Genomic DNA, 19,041 nt, shown 5'->3' with positions numbered 1-19,041 from the left:
CAAGTTTTCGACCAAGGTGTGATGTTGAGAAGTCGATTTTTCTAAATATTTGCAAACTTTCAGTCCCCCAGAAAACATCCAGAGCAATAATTGATCATTAGTCCTGTTAACATCTGCTTAATGTGGTGTGTCAAAAACACATTGCAGATTACAACAGCGCGACGTCCTCCTGAGACTGAAGTGCCAGTCATTAATTAGTCACCATGACATTTGGTTTCAAGGGATGAAATATGACGTAGATTGTGTCTTTATCCATGGAAAGGTAAATCCTGTATCATACGGGAATTTATGGAAGACCAGGATTTGTCTTGCTTCTGCTATGTATATATGGCCAACGTATTCTGCGGAAGGTATTCACTTCCACAGGCTTATGGGGTCAGGAACTGTCACAGGGGTAACATAGGCAAATTATTTGGCCCTCTCCCATAGTAGGCTTGTATAATGAATACTGATCTTTCTAACAGGTGAAGTAAAGCCTATCTACCCCTTGACAAACCTGGCCTGATTGTTGAAGGAAACTAGGGTACCCAGAGGAAACCGATGCCAACCAGGTATCAACATTTAGACTGCCCTTGTTGCATTCAAAGTTGATCCAAACAAATACCACCCTAGAAAGGCATAGACCAAGATACCATAGAGTGGAAAAACGTCTTCCAAATCCTGCAGATGCCTTATCAAGGACATGGATGAAGAAAATTTGGACAAATCAAATTGTCAATTTTGGGATGCATGTCAATGTGGTAAGGGTTACTACTTAAAAGATCTCAAATTGTTATACCTTCCTCGCTAAGAAAGGACATGCTAGTCGTCATACATGAAGGATCTCTGTGTTAAAAAATGCAAATTAGGGCCAAAGAATCCCTATTTTGGCCATCTATGACTGAGGATATTCAGCAAATTGTAGCAAATTGTCCTTAATACAAAGAGAAGCGCCATGTGGATCCTGGAAAATAATTGGAGGTGATATATTCAGTTGGAATGGAAAGGAACACATGCCAATACTTGACGCATACTTGAATTATCTAGAAGTTCTAAAATTGGAAGGCAACACATCATTTGAGCTGTGCAAGGTAATAATCTGTGGACCCATTAATTTCTATAGGCCACGGACACCCGTCCGTATATTTACAGATGTGTGTCATATGGATATAGAACATGTCCTATTCTTGTCCGCAATCGCAAAACAGACTCTACCATAGAAGTCTATCAGCGCTTCCGCAATTGCGGATGGCTACGGATGTGCTTCTGGACAATCTACCAAGAAGAAAAAGTAACTAGGCGCAACAAATACGTGTACACAGACAACACTGACAACCAGACCGACGTTTCAGACACTGAGCAGAATGATTCCAGACAAGAAGATGACAACACGGCTTCATCTTCTAGAATGGATTTGCAAAATTGAATAAACCGCTACCAGGAAAAAAGGCCACCTCAGACGGTACAGGCACGTCATGGACGAATTGTCAAAAAAAAAACATCAAGACTCATTGTACAATGTTAAAATGTCAATTCTAATTCTGTATCACAAGCTCTTAAACTATTTACTGTTGTTGTATTGTTTTGATATTATAATTACTTTTTTTATTTATTTTGTTAAAAAGGGAAACGATGTGTTAAAATGGTTAATGTCAATAAAGTTTATACGTACGACTATGTATCATGTTATCAAATATGCTTTATAGTCCAAGTGGAGGGGGAACCCTTTATTGTCTAAAATAAGTCCATTCTGATTCCAGGACATACTGTAGATAATAACTTTATTGTTATAGAAATCATTTCCATAAGTTAACGTCAGCTGGCGTCTTAGATACAGCAGCGGCCACATTTGATTCTTTACTCTCTTTAAAGAAACATGACCTTCTGACAGCGATAGATGTGGCCATCTTGAGCGTAAAGCGACGGATCACACTTCGTAAACTTTCACTTGTACATTAGGGAGATGTATAAACAGCAACTCCCTAAAATACTTCTATTACTGTGATTGCTTCCTTTAGTATAGGACATAAAATGCAGTGCAAAACCGAATGTGGGCATTAGGACAGTGGGTCCATGGCCGTGGCAATTAGGACAGTGGGCCAGAGGGTCAATTGTTAGAGGAGGCTTACAGACTCTTAGTCAGTTAGAGAATCCCTTAAAGTTTAAGCCTGCAAAAAGAAAAAAGAATTATGGCTATGGTGGTTGATAAGGGGCCCATGGTCTTTAATGCCCAGGGGCCAAATCACTCTATCACTCTTAGTCTGCCGCTGTCTTAGCAGTTCTGCTTCCATGTTCCATCTAGATGATAGATAGATAGATAGATAGATAGATAGATAGATAGATAGATAGATAGATAGATAGATAGATAGATAGATAGATAGATAGATAGATAGATAGATAGATGATAGAAAGTAAGAAAGAAAGAAAGAAAGAAAGAAAGAAAGAAAGAAAGAAAGAATAAAATATATAGAAACAGAAAGACTTGTGTTTATCATTTCCAATAAAAGACGTTTGCCTATTTAGTTTTTTCTTATTACTGACTTTATTGATTTCTTAGCATAAACCCAGAACAAAGCGTGTTTATTCCAATCATGAATTAAAATATAATGTGTACAGCAAGAGCAGAGAATGTGCATCACTCTTCACATTATATTTATGCCCTAAGTTTAGTTGTATGTTAGGAATTCTCCTGACGTACAAGCTAAACATCGTCTATAATGATTTATTAGCCCGACAGGGGCCACAAGTCTGTCCTTTGGCCTCCATCTCATTGGTATAAGTCAGTATACATTTTTTTAAAGTATGGAATTTCCTAATAGACTAGAGTAATAGGTTGAATAGCCCAGTAGACTAGAGTAATACATGGAATAGCCTAATAGACTAGAGTAATACATGGAATAGCCCAGTAGACTAGAGTAATAGATGGAATAGCCCAGTAGATTAGAGTAATAGATGGAGTAGCCTAATAGACTAGAGTAATAGCTGGAATAGCCTAGTAGACTAGAGTAATAGATGGAATAGTCTAGTAGATTAGAGTAATAGATGGAATAGCCTAGTAGACTAGATTAATAGATGGAATAGCCTAGTAGATTAGAATAATAGGTGGAATAGCCTAGTAGACTACAGTAATAGATGGAATAGCCTAGTAGACTACAGTAATAGGTGAAATAGCCTAGTAGACTAGAGTAATAGATGGAATAGCCTAGTAGACTACAGTAATAGATGGAATAGCCCAGTAGACTACAGTAATAGATGGAATAGCCTAGTAGACTAGAGTAATCGATGGAATAGCCTAGTAGACTAGATTAATCGATGGAATAGCCTAGTAGACTAGAGTAATAGATGGGATAGCCTACTAGACTACAGTAATAGATGGAATAGCCTAGTAGACTACAGTAATAGGTGGAATAGCCTAGTAGACTACAGTAATAGATGGAATAGCCTAGTAGACTACAGTAATAGGTGAAATAGCCTAGTAGACTAGAGTAATAGATGGAATAGCCTAGTAGACTACAGTAATAGATGGAATAGCCCAGTAGACTACAGTAATAGATGGAATAGCCTAGTAGACTAGAGTAATCGATGGAATAGCCTAGTAGACTAGAGTAATAGATGGGATAGCCTACTAGACTACAGTAATAGATGGAATAGCCTAGTAGACTACAGTAATAGATGGAATAGCCTAGTAGACTAAAGTAATAGGTGGAATAGCCTAGCAGACTACAGTAATAGATGGAATAGCCTACTAGACTACAGTAATAGATGGAATAGTCTAGTAGACTTGAGTAATAGATGGAATAGCCTAGTAGACTAGAATAATAGATGGAATAGCCTAGTAGACTATAGTAATAGATGGAATAGCCTAGTAGACTACAGTAATAGATGGAATAGCCTAGTAGACTAGAGTAATAGATGGAATACCCTTTTAGACTAGAGTAATAGATGAAATAGCCTAGTAGACTAGAGTAATAGATGGAATAGCCTAGTAGACTACAGTAATAGATGGAATAGCCTAGTAGACTTCAGTAATAGATGGAATAGCCCAGTAGACTACAGTAATAGATGGAATAGCCCAGTAGACTAGAGTAATAGATGGTATAGCCTTGTAGACTAGAGTAATAGATGGAATAGCCCAGTAGACTAGAGTAATAGATGGTATAGCCTTGTAGACTAGAGTAATAGATGGAATAGCCTAGTAGACTAGAGTAATAGATGGAATAGTCTAGTAGACTAGAGTAATAGATGGAATAGCCTAGTAGACTAGAGTAATAGATGGAATAGCCTAGTAGACTAGAGTAATAGATGGGATAGCCTAGTAGACAACAGTAATAGATGGAATAGCCCAGTAGACTAGAGTAATAGGTGAAATAGCCTTGTAGACTAGGCTATTCCATCCCGGGGGACCCCCCAAAAAATGTATACTGCGCAGTATATGTTTTTTTTAACATGGGAGCCTATGGTATACATCACAGGTATACGTTTAGCATATATGTCGTGGGCTTTCAATAGCTTTTCATGCTTTATATGTTAAACGGATACTCTTATAGTATATGGGTGACGGATATGTTAAATGTTTAAAGTATACGTCGGCAGCTTTTGCCAGCGTATATATCAAATGTAGATTATTTAACATGATGTGAACTAGACCTTACCATCACATATGAAACACAGAAGAATTTTGCATTTGTGGCCCCAAAGTCTCTTACAACACGGTCCATGTGTACAGATTGGAGGTGTCATATAAATGAAGTGTATGGTGTGGAATTCTCAGTGGTTAGGGGATTAGTTATATAACGTGACCTCAACATATAGTCATCTAGTTGCTAAGCATCTAATGCTCAGGTAAATGGGCTGCAAACTGATTTATCAGCACAAATGATGCTGCTAAAGAAGACTAGATCAATTCTCACACTGTGTGACTTATGTCTCACATCTCAGGCTCTGGAGTAAGACCCATCACCTTGTAAAGAAACAGGTCAGTGATTTCATTGATAACCATCAAACCAAAGGAATATTCTGATCATGATTTGAGGAATTAATAATAGTTGAACTGCTAAATAGTTTCAGGATTAAAACTTTCTCATGATTTTATGTAGATAGAGAGATAGATAGATAGATAGATAGATAGATAGATAGATAGATAGATAGATAGATAGATAGATAGATAGATAGATAAGATAGATAGATATATGCAATACATAGACATGAGATAAATGATTGATTGATAGATCAATAAATAGATAGAAACAAAAAAATGTAAGCCGCACAGTCAGAAAATGGTAAAGATTAGGGTGCAAGCCCGCCAGGGACACGACCAAAGTCATGAAAGCTTGAAAAAGACTCTATTGAAAAGCTGAAACGTTGCATTTTTTGACTAATGGATTAAGGCACTTTTTCTATTTTTGCTACATCTCTGGAGTGCTGCCTGATTTTTGGAAATAGATAGATAGATAGATAGATAGATAGATAGATAGATAGATAGATAGATAGATAGATAGATAGATAGATAGATAGATAGATAGATAGATAGATAGATAGATGGATGATTTTGCTAAAGCCTTACACTTTTTCCTGTTGTTCACATTCATAATTTTAATATATGTGTTTTATATTATAAATCATCTTTTTTCTTGGATTTTTTTCATCATTTCTGCTGATATCAAGACCTTTGGATAAGTCACTTGACACCACAGAGAGATAAGATGTCACTTCCATCTAAAGACTTGGCTTTTTATATCTTGTTGGTGGCTTCTGGAATACTGGGCAATACTTTGGTCCTTCTGACGGTTATCAGCAATGCTTTGGAGAACAGGACACTGCCTGCTTCTGACCTGATGTTGTCCAACCTTACAGTAGTCCTTCTCCTACTGTCCATCTTTAGAAATATTTTGGTTGTCACTTTCCAGAATGGTATGGACATATTATTTAGCCCTGTCTTGTGTAAAATGTTCATGTTCATTTGGACTCTGCTGAGGTCCATGAGCGTTTGGGGAACATTTTCAATGAGCGTTTTTCATTATATAAGCATCAAGAACTATTATGTAAAAATCAGAAGAAATGCTTTCTGGACCACAGTGAAAGCTCTGGCCATAATTTGGACATTTAACTGTTTGTATTTCATACCTGCAATTTTGTATACTGGTCGTGTTAAAGCTAATGTTACCTTCTCGGTGCAGTTGATAGGCACCAGCATAAGACCCGTACTTGGTTGTGTGTGGGATTTCCCCACTCCTGAAGCAAACCTTCTCTTTGTCACTACAACATTGGTTATTCATGAAGTTATACCTGTCATTCTTATGGTGGGCACTAACATAAGCACCCTATATACCCTAAAAGAGCACTCAAAAACCATAGCAGCACAGAAAACCATCTACCGTTTGGCATCGGAGCGCAAAGCAGCCTTAGTGATTACCACTCTGGTAATTCTCTTTGTTCTCTGCTGGGGAACCAATGTATTGGCAACTAATTTCTACAACTTTAGCAAAGGCTCATCATCCACATTATTTCTGTTGAGCTTAGCCAACTTTGGAGCCTACGCCTTCATGGGCTTCAGTCCTCTGGTGTTACTTATTGGGCATAGCAAACTGAGAAGGAAACTGAGTTATTTACTTTTGAAACAATGGAAACGTAAGGTCAATCCAACAGAGAGCTCACCGAAAAGTAGCGGCAATATCACTATTGTTACGTTTTAGGAATTATGTTAAAGGGTAACTAAACTTTTAAAAAACTTTTGACATGTCGTGATGGCATTTTAGAATTTTTGATCGCTGACGGACCGAGCACTGAGCTCTCCATTGATCGCTACAACAAAGCGGGTGAGCGATGTGCCACTTCATTTCTGATAAACTTTCTTCAGTAAGCAGAGCGAGCGGTCTACGGACTCGTAGACTTTCCATTAAACCCATACACTGCTCCAAGAAAAGCAGGGGAAAGACGTTAAAAGCTGCACAGCGCTAACCCGAGAGCATCTGCCACTTAATTTTAGCAATTGGTGGGCTCTAAGTGCTTGGACCCCCACCGATCAAAACTTCTCCTGTTTTGTTTCTCTCAGGGAATAACAATAGGAATAATCTGATTTTCTTCTAAGAATAGATGTCCAAGGTTGTCTAATGCTGGCCATAGATATAAGATTTTCGTTTGTATATCCTGCAGATATTCATGGTATCTGCTGACAATCTAGTGTCTATGAGGACAGCATAACTGTCCTTCAGAGGTATAACTCGAAGCTCTTTGGTCACAATGCAAAATCTGTAACAGGGCCTTAAACTATTTAATAGAGTACAAAAGAAAGGAAAAAAAGGAACGAAATTGCTAGGCGCTGCTATAAATTGCTTATTTAATGAATGACATAAATTACAGGCTACGCGTTTCGACGCAGGACATGCGTCTTCATCAGGCCATAAATATCATTATTGATATTTATGGCCTGATGAAGACGCATGTCCTGCATTGAAACGCGTAGCCTATAATTTGTCATTCATTAAATAAGCAATTTATAGCAGCGCCTAGCAATTTCGGTCCATTTTTTCCTTTCTTTTGTACTCTATACCTGGCGGAGAGCTTCCGTTCACCGGTTTGGACCTGGGCAGCAGCTGTATCCGTGATCTGCCTGCACACACCCAGGGTGTGTCTGCTCTCAAATACATCTCTAACAGAGGTGAACTACGTGTAGGCTGATTTACATCTTTCACCAGTGTTGTGCCTGATCAGCACAACTTCTCTAGGTGAGTGGTATTCACCTTATCTTTGACAAATGACTAGTGGATAATCCGCACTATGTGGCGCCGTGTGTTGTCTTTTTTCTTCTTTTCCAAGTATTAAACTATTTAATGTCATTTATAGAACTGTCCTACTTATCTGGGACAGTGGAAATTTCTAGGCCCCCTCAAGCTCGAGGGCCAGAGTGCAACTGTAACCTCTGTGCCACCTATAGTTACGCCTCTGTTGCCCTCTAGATAGTTATGGACCCCCTAAAAAAATCACAGCCAGCTCTAAAAACATCTCATTTATGTAACATCTGGATACTGTGGTTTGGTTGAGCAGCGTGAATATCTTTCAGTTCTTCTTGTGGAAAATCTGCCAATTGTTATTAACCTGGGATCATGCAATATTTTACACGGGCCAGTGATCGGGTGAATGAGCGTTCCTACGATTACTTGTTCCCGATCTTTGATCTGTGACTGCAGCACCTAAGAGTGTAGACAAAAGGAGAGAGCTGTCTTTGTCACCCCATTGGTAGCCCCTGTCACATAATAGTGGGGTGTCGATGAATTGCTATGGCAGCTAGGGGCCTAATAAAGACCTTAGGCAATACCTAATAGGTGCCTGTCGGCATAAAACATATGAGCTAACACAGCCACACTGCTGCTCTACATTGGCCATTACTCTTTAAAAGATAACAATTGTTATAATTATTTTATGATATAAGGTTCCCCCAGTTGCACAGTCAGTTTCACAGTTTGTGTCTACACAGTTTATTTTATCCCATGGGAGTACCTATGTTTAATCAATTCAGAATAAAAGATAAGACACATGGTTTGTAGAGTGTGCATTATTTTATTATTAAGTCACTTCACATCTCTAAGACTGTCTCGAAGGAAATCGGGAGGTCGAAATGTCTCTCTATTCTGTTGCAATTTCATCTCGATGGTCTGGATTGTAAGTCCCAAAATATTCACTGGTATTCAGTTCCTTTTTATAGATCAATATATAGCATTTGGGGAAAAATACAGTAGATAAAACCCCCAGACAGCTGGCAAGGATAAAACTCATCTGAACGAGAGACTTGTAGGCAATGTCTGTGCCGACATTAGTGGGTATGAAAATGATCCAGGCCAGAATGACACTGAGCATCGCTACTGTGATATCTCTTCCCATGTAATATTGGTGAACTGGTTTCTCCGCCATAAAAGAACATATGAAGGAAAACAAAACCAGAAGACCATTGTAGGCAAACATCAAGCCAAACTGTAGCAATGGCTCATATAAACAGCTCACGTAAATAGACAGGGATCTGACATCAAGGGAGGCCACCTTCACTGAAAGGAGCTGAGAAGACCTCACAAACATAGTGCAGAAGAAAACCTGACCCAAGACGGTACAAATTAAAATAATCCAACTCCCTGGGTTTATGAACCAGTAGAGACATGACTTGCAGGATAGGGAGCAGAATAGGAGCTGTATGGATTTCACCAATATGGGTGCGAGGAAGATGGAGAAGCTCAAGGAGAGTAGAGGTTGTTGTATAAGACACATCCAGTCTGTAAGTTCTCCAATGTAAAAATAGATTGAAGCACACATACACACCAGACCCAACAAAGTAATAAAACAATGCAGGCCACCAGAAGCCATGTAGAGAGGAGTATTTCGGTGCTGGAATATGATGACTGTGACTGCAAAAATTAGGCAGACGATGAGTCCCATGAACCCAAAAAGAACAATAACAAAATAGTTCAACCATGATAAGTAGAGGTAAGTTGGACGTTGACAGCTTTTGCTCCCTGATTTAGACCATTGACCAGTTTGGCATGATGTACATTCTGGAAGAAGTAAAAGTAAGTCTGTTTACTATGGTAATGGTGATACAAAAATGTTATAATATCATTTTTTGACATATCTTCTCTTGACACATGGGATCATCACAGTTATTCTTTGACCCCAAATTTTTGGGGTTCCTAAATTTCAGTCCTTGTTTTTTTAGATGGCTGGAGCAGGTGGGTTGTCTCACCCCTTCATATTCTCTTAATATCTGATTTGATTTACTATAGACAGTTCGGAAGAGTTCTCAGCAACCATAATATCTATATAAACAGTTGCTGGTTTCAGAGCTATTTATTTTGACTCCCCCATATATATGCACACCCGGCTCGGCCGAGGGTGTATGTTTGTTTATTTCACTGAGGAGAGCAGTATAAGAACATGCCTGATTCTTCTTTTACTCAACATCTGCTGTTGAAGGGGGAGTCGGGAGGCCACCATACAGATTAGATTCACGCCCGTTCCTGCCAAAATCAGCCCGTTTGGTCTAATGTGTGTAGGCGTAGATATTATAAAGGAAAGTTTTGGAGCACAGATGCGAATTGGTCAGATGACCATTCATTCAGCCAACACCTAGAAGATCATATCGCTATTCATTAAGCCATGACCTTGAGGATCATATCATATGGTATTGTAACTTGGAGTTGACCTCTGGAGCCCTAGACATAAACTAGTTCAACCAAAACGTATTGGCCAAAAACTTCATCTGAGAGGTGTACATGGTCATTTTGCCTACTGACTGTTTATTCTTGGCTGGCAATAACATATACACTTATCACCATATTTCAGTTGTAGCTAGATATAAGACATTTCAGTCAAAATCCATAATTTCCAAAAACACTAAAATAATGACAACAGCCAGTTTAACCCTTAACATATTTTAATTGTTTTTGTTCGACTCATCTAATATGTTCTGTTTATCCAACCATGTGGTGAACCTGTACCTGCATTGTGGTTCATACTGTATACTGCAAATAAAGTTTATTCGCTACTTGTCTTCTTACAACTTTCAACCTGACCGTCCTTGTCTGCCTAAAGCCGCTTGCAGTGGGCACGGAGCTCGTATGGAAGCTATAGGCACGCCATCTGCTGCTCTATGTTGATTTTATATGGCAACATAATAAGGAGGTATTCTCCCCTAGAAGCAATACCTCTGTAATTGATTTCAATAAAGCCTGCCATATGGTTTTTTTTCTGACTGAATACAACCTAAAGAACCTTGTTATAATCTCAGAGGTATATGGTGGTACAGTAGGGTCCCATAAAAGTCTATGGGGCCCGTATACTACGGAGCTTGTATGGGGTCGCAATATGGCCATTTGCATTATTAAACTCTATATGTAATGAAAGACATTCAATGTTAACATCATAAAGAAATAAAAGAAAAAGGTAAAATGGCAACCTGTAGAATTGACGTAGGTTCCCTCAGGACATGTAACACACTCAAAGCAGCAAGTTTTGAAATCTTTGATTACTTTGACTTGACCCTCGGAGCACTGCCTGGAGCAGGTGGACTCAGGAACCTGTGAATATAAAGACATCCAGAATTGTATTTTAATGAAAGATACGTCAATCTGAAGAACATTTTCCAACCTTGCCACCAGATATAAATGACAGTACTTAAGTTTAGTAGCATTTTTGAAGGGATTGACAATCCGCTCGACTCCAGCAAATAATACAATTTGAGAAAAATGTAGATTTATAGAGTCCTGCTGGATTCACTGAACAGGGAAAAAATTGCGATTAACAAAAGCGACTAATGTGATTCTACTACGGGGATGTTCATGTACCACAAAGAACCCAATATCCATAAAATCTGATCTTACCAACCGTGAACTCACTTTGCATTGTAAATATTTAGATACGAGTGCAATAAAGCTGCAAAGCTTTGAATGTTGGCTCCGGGAATTTCTTACATTAATATTTCAATAAGCTGACTAAATATATAATACATGGATACCATGATCGGCACTGAGATAAGGGTTTGCTGTTGCTGCTGTCATTTTTTCCCCTTTTTAATGCTACTAATGTTGCAGTGTTTTTGCATTATTGATTCTCTCCGGCACTGTTAGCACACAACACTACATTTACATTAGAGTGCTATTCTGCAGGTAACCGACATCAACCTCAGACTATTTTTGCAGCAGGAGGGAGCACATAACTACTGCTAGCACAGCACATATTCTGGACCATTAACCCCTATAATGATAATGAATTATCCAAACAATGACCATTTAGAAAATTGCAGAAACAGTCAGTCTGCATATCTCTAGATAGAAGGTTCAGTTTATAATGGGGTGATCTCATTTATAATATTCAACTCCACAAGGAATTTCCTAACACACAGATTTTATATGCCACTGAAGAAAAGATTTAGAGGGTACAATGTGTGAATTTCATATATCAGCCATTAGGAGTATATTGTGGTTGTAGTTGTCACCCCTGCGCCTGCTTTTTAGGAGCAAGGCAACACTTCAATAAAAACTGGAACAAAGAAAAATCAGGAATTCTTTTCTTAGCTGTAAATAGAATCACTGCTCAGGGGCGGGGCAGTTCTATGTCTCCACCCCAGAGGTTCTACAGCAATGTATTGGCCTGCCTCATTGGTAGGTACATAACTTATTTCCCCAAATGAGCATGTATCCCTGCGGTATTGGCCCTACAGCGGCAATAAACTTTTCTTTGAAAATGCTCATTCTTCATTCTGCAAAATTGATAAAATAACAGTTACTCCATTCTTTCTATTACTAGTAACTACTGCAATCTTTTTTTTTTTTATTAAAGTCTTTATTACTAGTCATAATTTAAATAAAAGAGAGACCAAATGTATACATCAGTCTTTAGGATTTTCAGCAAGATAGTGAAACATTCTGGCAGAAATATGAAAGAGAAACCATAGGTTTAACTCCACCAATTTAACTCCACATTCCACTAAGAGGTTGGGGCTTAGACTAATATGTTAAATTGCCTGTTGTCGCATTGCAGATAGAGCAGTGGGGGAAGTACAGCAGGGGACCTATCATCAAAGATTGGTCTGAACTTAAAGACATGTAGACCAAATAGATCAGACCTGTAAAAAAATTAAAAAATCTGCTCTGGTCCCAATTTACACTTGTTTCTAGTACCCATATGGGTCGGTGACGTTGTGTCCACAGTTGCGTAGTGTCCAATGGAAGCATTTGGACAATGTGAAGCCATATCACTAGGGACCAAAGGAGAATTTTGGTGGTGTAAATAAAATGATGACAAAAAAGGGTTGCCTCAATAAAAACATATATTTATTTTTACTTTTTTTGCCATTTGCATATGGAAATGATGAAAAATTACAATATTTCTTCTTTTTGATTATTATTTACATTTAGAAAACATTTTAAGGACAATTCTACCCCAAAAAATGATCTCACACAGATTGCAGCAGCAGGGCTGAATAATGGGTTTATGTAATATTTGGTTATTTCAGTATAGTTATTTGCTCACTCTATACTGAGACATGTATTAAGCCTTCAAATCTTGAATTCTAGCAGAATGGCTCCCCCTTGTGGTTTTCAAGAAGATATATGAAATACTTAAACATTTTAAATATGTTGCATAATATATCTAAATAAATAGGAAAATATGTTTCATGTGTAAAGGTTTTTCTGGTCAGCATTTAACATCTGTTTCTCTACAGAACTTACTTAAACATTCGCCTATTACCTTTGAACTGTACCACGTCATCTGAGATTTTGTCAATATCAGTTTATCTTGAAATGTCCCCACTGTTAAGAATGGGTTCGTCCTGTTATAGGTCCAGATTAGGATATCATAGCCAATATTTGGGTTACCGTAGCTGTCGAGCTTGATGTTATCCACAGTGATGTTCCCATTTTTTAGTTCCTGAAGAAGCTTTTACAAAAGAACAAAATTGAATGTCAATATAAAAAATGATTCATAACAATCTGATGATCAGTTAAAAACACAACTCAATAACTACATTCATTTATTAATAATATAAAAAAAAACTTAAAGGGGTTGCCTGGTTTAGAAAACCCATTTTTTTGGAATTCTGAGGTAATAGGGAGAAGACCCCCAATTGGCACATTCAACAGTTAGCAAGAACAAGGAGCGGCTACAAGGTGTCTCTCGCGCTGGAGGACCACGCATGTAATACTTCAAGTCTCCAGTGGTGGTGCTGAAGAGAAATTGAACATTTGCTACTGGATTACCCCACAGATTAGAGCTGACCGCTGGGGGTCCTTGCAATGACACAACCTGTGATCATCTTATTTTTAGGTGACAAGAAAGAATTGTAAAAAGTGGAGAAGCCCTTTAATTAATTTTTTACTCCATTCTCATCATGAAGTCGCATATAATTTATGGTGATGAGATATTATTCTTGGCGTTCCCTCCGGGATGGCAGGTGCAATAAACACTATGGAATCTATCGGTTAGGAAGGCCCACCTCCACTCAAAGGTGAGGTGAAGTTAGTGATGATCAAAAGAAAAAAGCGGAAGGAGCAATGGAAAAATGTAATGCAAATTGCTTGGAGACATGGGAAAGAGAGTAGAGCAAAATAATTATAGGATTTCTATGTCCACAACCTTACTTGCTGCTGGTGGTGGTCATGGTAAAGTGCGAGCCGCATTAATAAAGGATGTGGCCACACTGTAATGGGCACCTAAATAAGCTCTAGTCCATGGCAATCAGAGGCCAAATGCAAAATCTGTAACAGGGGAACTTTTGGACCCCAAAGGCAACAGGACCCAGGTGCGACTGCTACCTCTATACCACCCATAGTTATGCCCCAGATGGCAAAAATACTGGTTACTCTGGAGTACCACAGCAAGAATGGAAATTGTTAACTGAACAATCAAATTATAGTCTTACTTTACAAAACTGAGGGTGATGTCCCTATAACTGTATTCTGATTCTTCAGTTGGATTATATTTAGCCTGTAATAATGAGCTTCACATCAAGGTGCAAAACATACTTAAAGCGCTATACTAGAAAACAGTGCCAAGCAATCCTATATTTTTGTCACAAAGTCACTCAAGCTTCATAGAAATGTATGTTCACTACTCTGCCCTTGAGCCCTAGTCCCCTCTGTTTTACACTGCAGTTCCTGATCTATGGCAACCTAGGAGTAAAATGTTCAACATCAGGTAAGATATTATTTTTTTCACAAAGTTCCATGGATTCCTGGGGTTCCTTGGAACCTGCTATGGGGCTCCCCAGAAGACAGCAGCAAGCCCTGCCACTTTTACAGCAGGGATGGAAAACCGATATCAATCTACTCTATGATGCTTGGCAGGCAAAACAGGCAACAAATCTCAGCCAGAATACAAAGCTAAATACTGATTTACCGGCCGAATGTAAACAGGGGTTCCTTGAGAGTAGAAAAACATTTTTCAGGGGTTCCCTCATGGCAATAAGGTAGGAAATGGGTGGACTACATCATCCTGAGGAATATGTCCTTAAGAGGTTTCAAAGCAATAGCTAATGTGATACATTGAATAAATGAAGCACTTTGGCAAGCAACCCTGGTCGGTCTACTAAAGGTAGCAGTTGACCTTTGAGTCTGGAGCAAAGTTGATGGTGCTCCACCTATGTCAACACCACACAAAAAAAGTCAGTGTCCATTTAAAATAGAACATTGATGAATATCGGAGACGGTGATTCTAATTTCTAAAATTTATAGTCCACTTTTCTAATAAAACTAGTACTTACTTGCCATTGGAGGATATTGGATGCTTCTTTATACTGGTTATACCTTGAAACATGGATAAGATTATGGATAGCTTGAGCTATGAAGTATACAGCAGTATAGACTTGGTAGGCTAGCCTTAGCATTACCGGGTCCTGTAGCATTGTTATGTTCCCTGGAGTTAGCATGCTACATGACTGGCACTGTTCTTGGAGGTCCCAGGTCTGGAATACATACTGACTGTCTACATTTACAGAGCCGGCATTAACAAAAATCTGTCTTTCCTGTTCTATCCGGTACAATATATTACATAAGTAGTCCTCAAATCCAGATATTGTATTACTTTTTACAGTAAATGCAATAACTGTGCCAATGGATTTGAGGCCTGGCATTTGCTGGATAGTTAGAGCTTGAGACCATGTCGGACTTGCTATCCAAACCATTTTCAGCTGTGTCCCGATGGCCACTTTAAGAAAAGCCTGAGCTTCTGGTAGAGTGGAGAACACAATGCTGACATTGACTCCAGTCTTCTGGATATCAATGAGTATTTTTTGGACGGATGTGTTGAAGTTGGGGTCACTAATGTTCTGTGGGATGTAGGCTTGATAAGCGATGCAGATGCCACTTTGGGAAGCTGCAGATGTAAATTGGAAGAGTTGTTCTTCACCGGATATATTCATGCTAGCTATTATTGTAATCCAGTTCCATTGGAATTCCTTAAGTAGCTGTACTATTCCTTGCACTAATTTTTGATCACTAGGAACTGTGCGCATAAATGATGGAAATGAGGACTTGTCGCTAAGCCTGTCACTGGAAGCCCGATAGCTGATCTGAAAAGATAAGAAATGAGAGACATGGAAGGAGCACGACAAGGTAGAAGTAAATTGTTTCTGTAACAGTTAATTCTGAAGGGTCTGGCGTAAAAAGTTTGGATATTTATCCAGAATTTAACTTTGTTGCTAAATATTTTGAAGTCATTTCTAATGTTTTAATGATAAGAAACAACTAATTGTCCAACAAATGTTTTCTATTCATTCCTAATTCTATTCATTCTTAATGCCACATGAGAGGATGACAAAAGGGCATATGTATCATAAAGGCATACCATGCAGCTGCTATTGGGTCCTATTGGACCCAGCCATGTTTATTCCATCCCTTTTGCTATTGGGTGTCTAGGACCCGTGCAGGACCCCTCTCCAGAGGAACTACTTTGGTAACAAACAAGAGGGTGGTGAATTGGCCCAATGTTCATGGAAAGGGTGTGGAGGGGGAAACAAACACTACATAATTCTGTCCTCGTTGATGAAAATGGCGCAATAATGGCCCATTTTTATCTTTGCTATGGGACCCCCCACTGTTCAGTGTCCTCCACTGGGACAACAGAACTATAAATGGAACCTGATGGTTGGGGAGATCTAATACAAATCCACATATCTAGTTGGTATTACCTTCTACCATAAACCAAAATTGCCATTATAATGAGAAAAACATAAACATAGCATTTAATTTGTGTTTACCTGCGGTAAGTGGAAAAAGCCGAACATCTTCCCAGTGACCAGAACCATGTCTGATGTTGATGGTCCTACCACAGCCACCACTTCTGTCTCGTAATCTGTGTAATTACAAAGGACCTGGATCACAGAGTCATTTCTTTCCGTGAGAAATCTCAAGGTTGCTTGTTGGATGACTTTTACATCATTACAGGTGTCATATATTTCATATCCCAGACTGACATTAGGCAGAATTTGACTGCTGTTGTTAATTTCATCTACAGTAAACTTCATAGCAAGAAGCGCCATGAATTCATAGGGATTAAAGCTGTGGAAGGAAGCAAGGAGAGGTGACATATAGAGACATGGTATTCTTCTATTCTGACTCATCGTTCCACTCTTTGTTCAAATGCACCCTAAACAGACAGCTGGGCCTCTAAGATACTACCCTAACCCAACCTTCTTCTTTATTATTTCTATATGGATAATTCATTGAGTTACTAAAATTGAGCAGCAAACTAGAATAGAAAAGGAGGCAAAAAGTGTCCTTCTGGGCTCCACATGGAAACTGGGTGACCAGGGAATGGAGAAGGTCTGGATATTCTGAAAACACCATGATATTGTTGGTGCTATACTGTAAGACATGGGTAGTATGGCTTGTCTATGTCTGATCCGTGCCACCCTTCCCTCATCCCTGTTGCTTCAGCAGAGCATGCCGACTTTTGGCACCATCCACTGAAAAAAGTCAAATATTAACATTATACTAATGTGAATAATTGATTAAGGTAGAAAACAGAAGGGGAAAGTCAGTAGGATGGGGAGAGTGTGATACATTCATTCTATATATAATTAATATAAAATAAAGGGTGTTTGTGCACAAAAATGGAAAAAACCTTCTGACACTTCACTTAAATCTTGAACATTAAAGGGGTCGTTTCATCAAGATGGCCCTCGTTAATATTCTGTTTGAGACCCCCACTATGAGCCACAGTGAAGAGCAGCTAAGTAGGAGCAGATCCTGCACTGGCGGACACAGTCCATTCATGTATTACATGCTTGGCTTCCTATCTGGTTAGCTGGCACGTAATAAAACTTTTCCCTGCAGTGGCTGGACCCAATGGTGGGTCAGCTATTTTTAGAGAACGGGTTGTCTTGATGAGTTAACCCCTTTAATGTCTCCTTTGCTAGATAGCATAAACTGGACAGATTGTAACGTTGCACCGAATAAAATATCTCTCTATCAGGGGAGCTGGCTGACATGCCGTATTTCATACAATGTTATATTACACCCTTGTTAATTAAAATAAAAACCTTACTTTTTGCATTGCGTGGTTTTGTTGCCTGTCCAGTTTCCTGATACTTCAACTTCATTATAAATAGCGAAAAGGCCGCCCAGTTTGAAATCTCCAGGTAAGCTAAAAAATTTCAGATTGGTCGAATTCTCCTTCTTCATCAAAGCCCGCACTGACAAGCAATTGACCACTGATATAATGACAATGAAAGAAAATCCCGACATCTCCACCAGGAGCCCCGATCATGTGTGCCATTGGTATTGCTGAAAATGTAGATCGTGTGATTATGGAGGACATGAAAATAAGCCACTGTTTGTTCTTGTGTATTTGTGTACAGTCCTCGGCTCCGCAGCTGGTGGCAATGTTCAAATATGTGACTTGCTAATGATGTACAGGGCTCCTGCTTTAGCACTGAATGTTTTTTTTTTCTAAAGAAGCAATTAAAAATGTATAAAGTTGATCTCAAGCTAAAAACTAAAAAGAGGTGGGACTGGTTCATTAATATAACCCTGCATAATGCATAGCAAAACACATAAATTTGACCTGAGTTGGGAGGTTCAAACACGGCGGTGTCAGCACCAGGCAAACCTGGGCAGATACTATGGCCCACGCTCTATACTTGTCAAGCCAAAGGTGGGCAACTAGCGGGCCCACTATGATTTTGTTGCCCAACTACACCTAGATATGGCATGGTTCAGAAGGGTACTATAGTAAAGCCCCTATTGCACCGACCGATAATCGGCTGGTGCAGCGAGCGACGATCAGCGAGACATCATTGATCGGCGCTCGTTTGCACCTGTCACAAGGAACTATGGATGAGGACAAGCGGTCGTTACTCCGATCGCCCCCATACATTATTATCATGTTGGCAGCGTGTCTCGCTGTTTATACAGCGAGATGTGCTGCCGACAGCGATAATATTTTACTTTTTTTAAACTATACGATCAGCAGGTAAACGAGCGTTTGCTCATCCATCTGCTGATCGTTCTCTGTTTACAGAGGGCAATTATCGGCAACGAGTGTTCTATATAAGCTTGCCTGCCCGATAATCGCCCAGTG

At 39.1% G+C, this 19,041-nt stretch overlaps 2 protein-coding genes across 2 annotated transcripts; one reads left to right on the top strand and one right to left on the bottom strand.

The window, feature by feature from the left end:
- Positions 1–5,681: 5,681 nt before the first annotated feature.
- Positions 5,682–6,671, top strand: LOC142662586 (olfactory receptor class A-like protein 4). The gene has a single exon (XM_075840797.1). The coding sequence runs from the start codon at positions 5,682–5,684 to the stop codon at positions 6,669–6,671; it is 990 nt and encodes a 329-aa protein (XP_075696912.1).
- Positions 6,672–8,601: 1,930 nt separating this feature from the next.
- On the bottom strand, positions 8,602–18,206 carry LOC142662585 (taste receptor type 1 member 3-like). The gene is made up of 6 exons (XM_075840795.1): positions 18,007–18,206; positions 16,718–17,018; positions 15,224–16,030; positions 13,213–13,401; positions 10,919–11,039; positions 8,602–9,518 (listed from the first exon to the last, which is right to left on the bottom strand). Exons 1-6 carry the CDS (start codon positions 18,204–18,206, stop codon positions 8,602–8,604), a joined length of 2,535 nt encoding a protein of 844 aa, XP_075696910.1.
- Positions 18,207–19,041: the final 835 nt, after the last annotated feature.

This window comes from Rhinoderma darwinii, chromosome 10 (genome assembly GCF_050947455.1).
Source record: "Rhinoderma darwinii isolate aRhiDar2 chromosome 10, aRhiDar2.hap1, whole genome shotgun sequence".
Classification (NCBI taxonomy): domain Eukaryota; kingdom Metazoa; phylum Chordata; class Amphibia; order Anura; family Rhinodermatidae; genus Rhinoderma; species Rhinoderma darwinii.
Note: the sequence above shows the minus strand (reverse complement) of the source record. Positions and strands in the feature narration are given on the sequence as shown.

Bases quoted from the DNA above. Each gene is read 5' to 3' on its own strand.
- LOC142662586 (XM_075840797.1), top strand. From the start codon at position 5,682: ATGTCACTTCCATCTAAAGACTTGGCTTTTTATATCTTGTTGGTGGCT.
- LOC142662585 (XM_075840795.1), bottom strand. From the start codon at position 18,206: ATGTCGGGATTTTCTTTCATTGTCATTATATCAGTGGTCAATTGCTTG. The intron at 17,019-18,006 runs GTAAGGTTTTTA...TTCCTTCCACAG, and splicing joins AAAACCACGCAATGCAAAAA to CTTTAATCCCTATGAATTCA. The intron at 13,402-15,223 runs GTAAGTACTAGT...CTTTTGTAAAAG, and splicing joins CCAATATCCTCCAATGGCAA to CTTCTTCAGGAACTAAAAAA.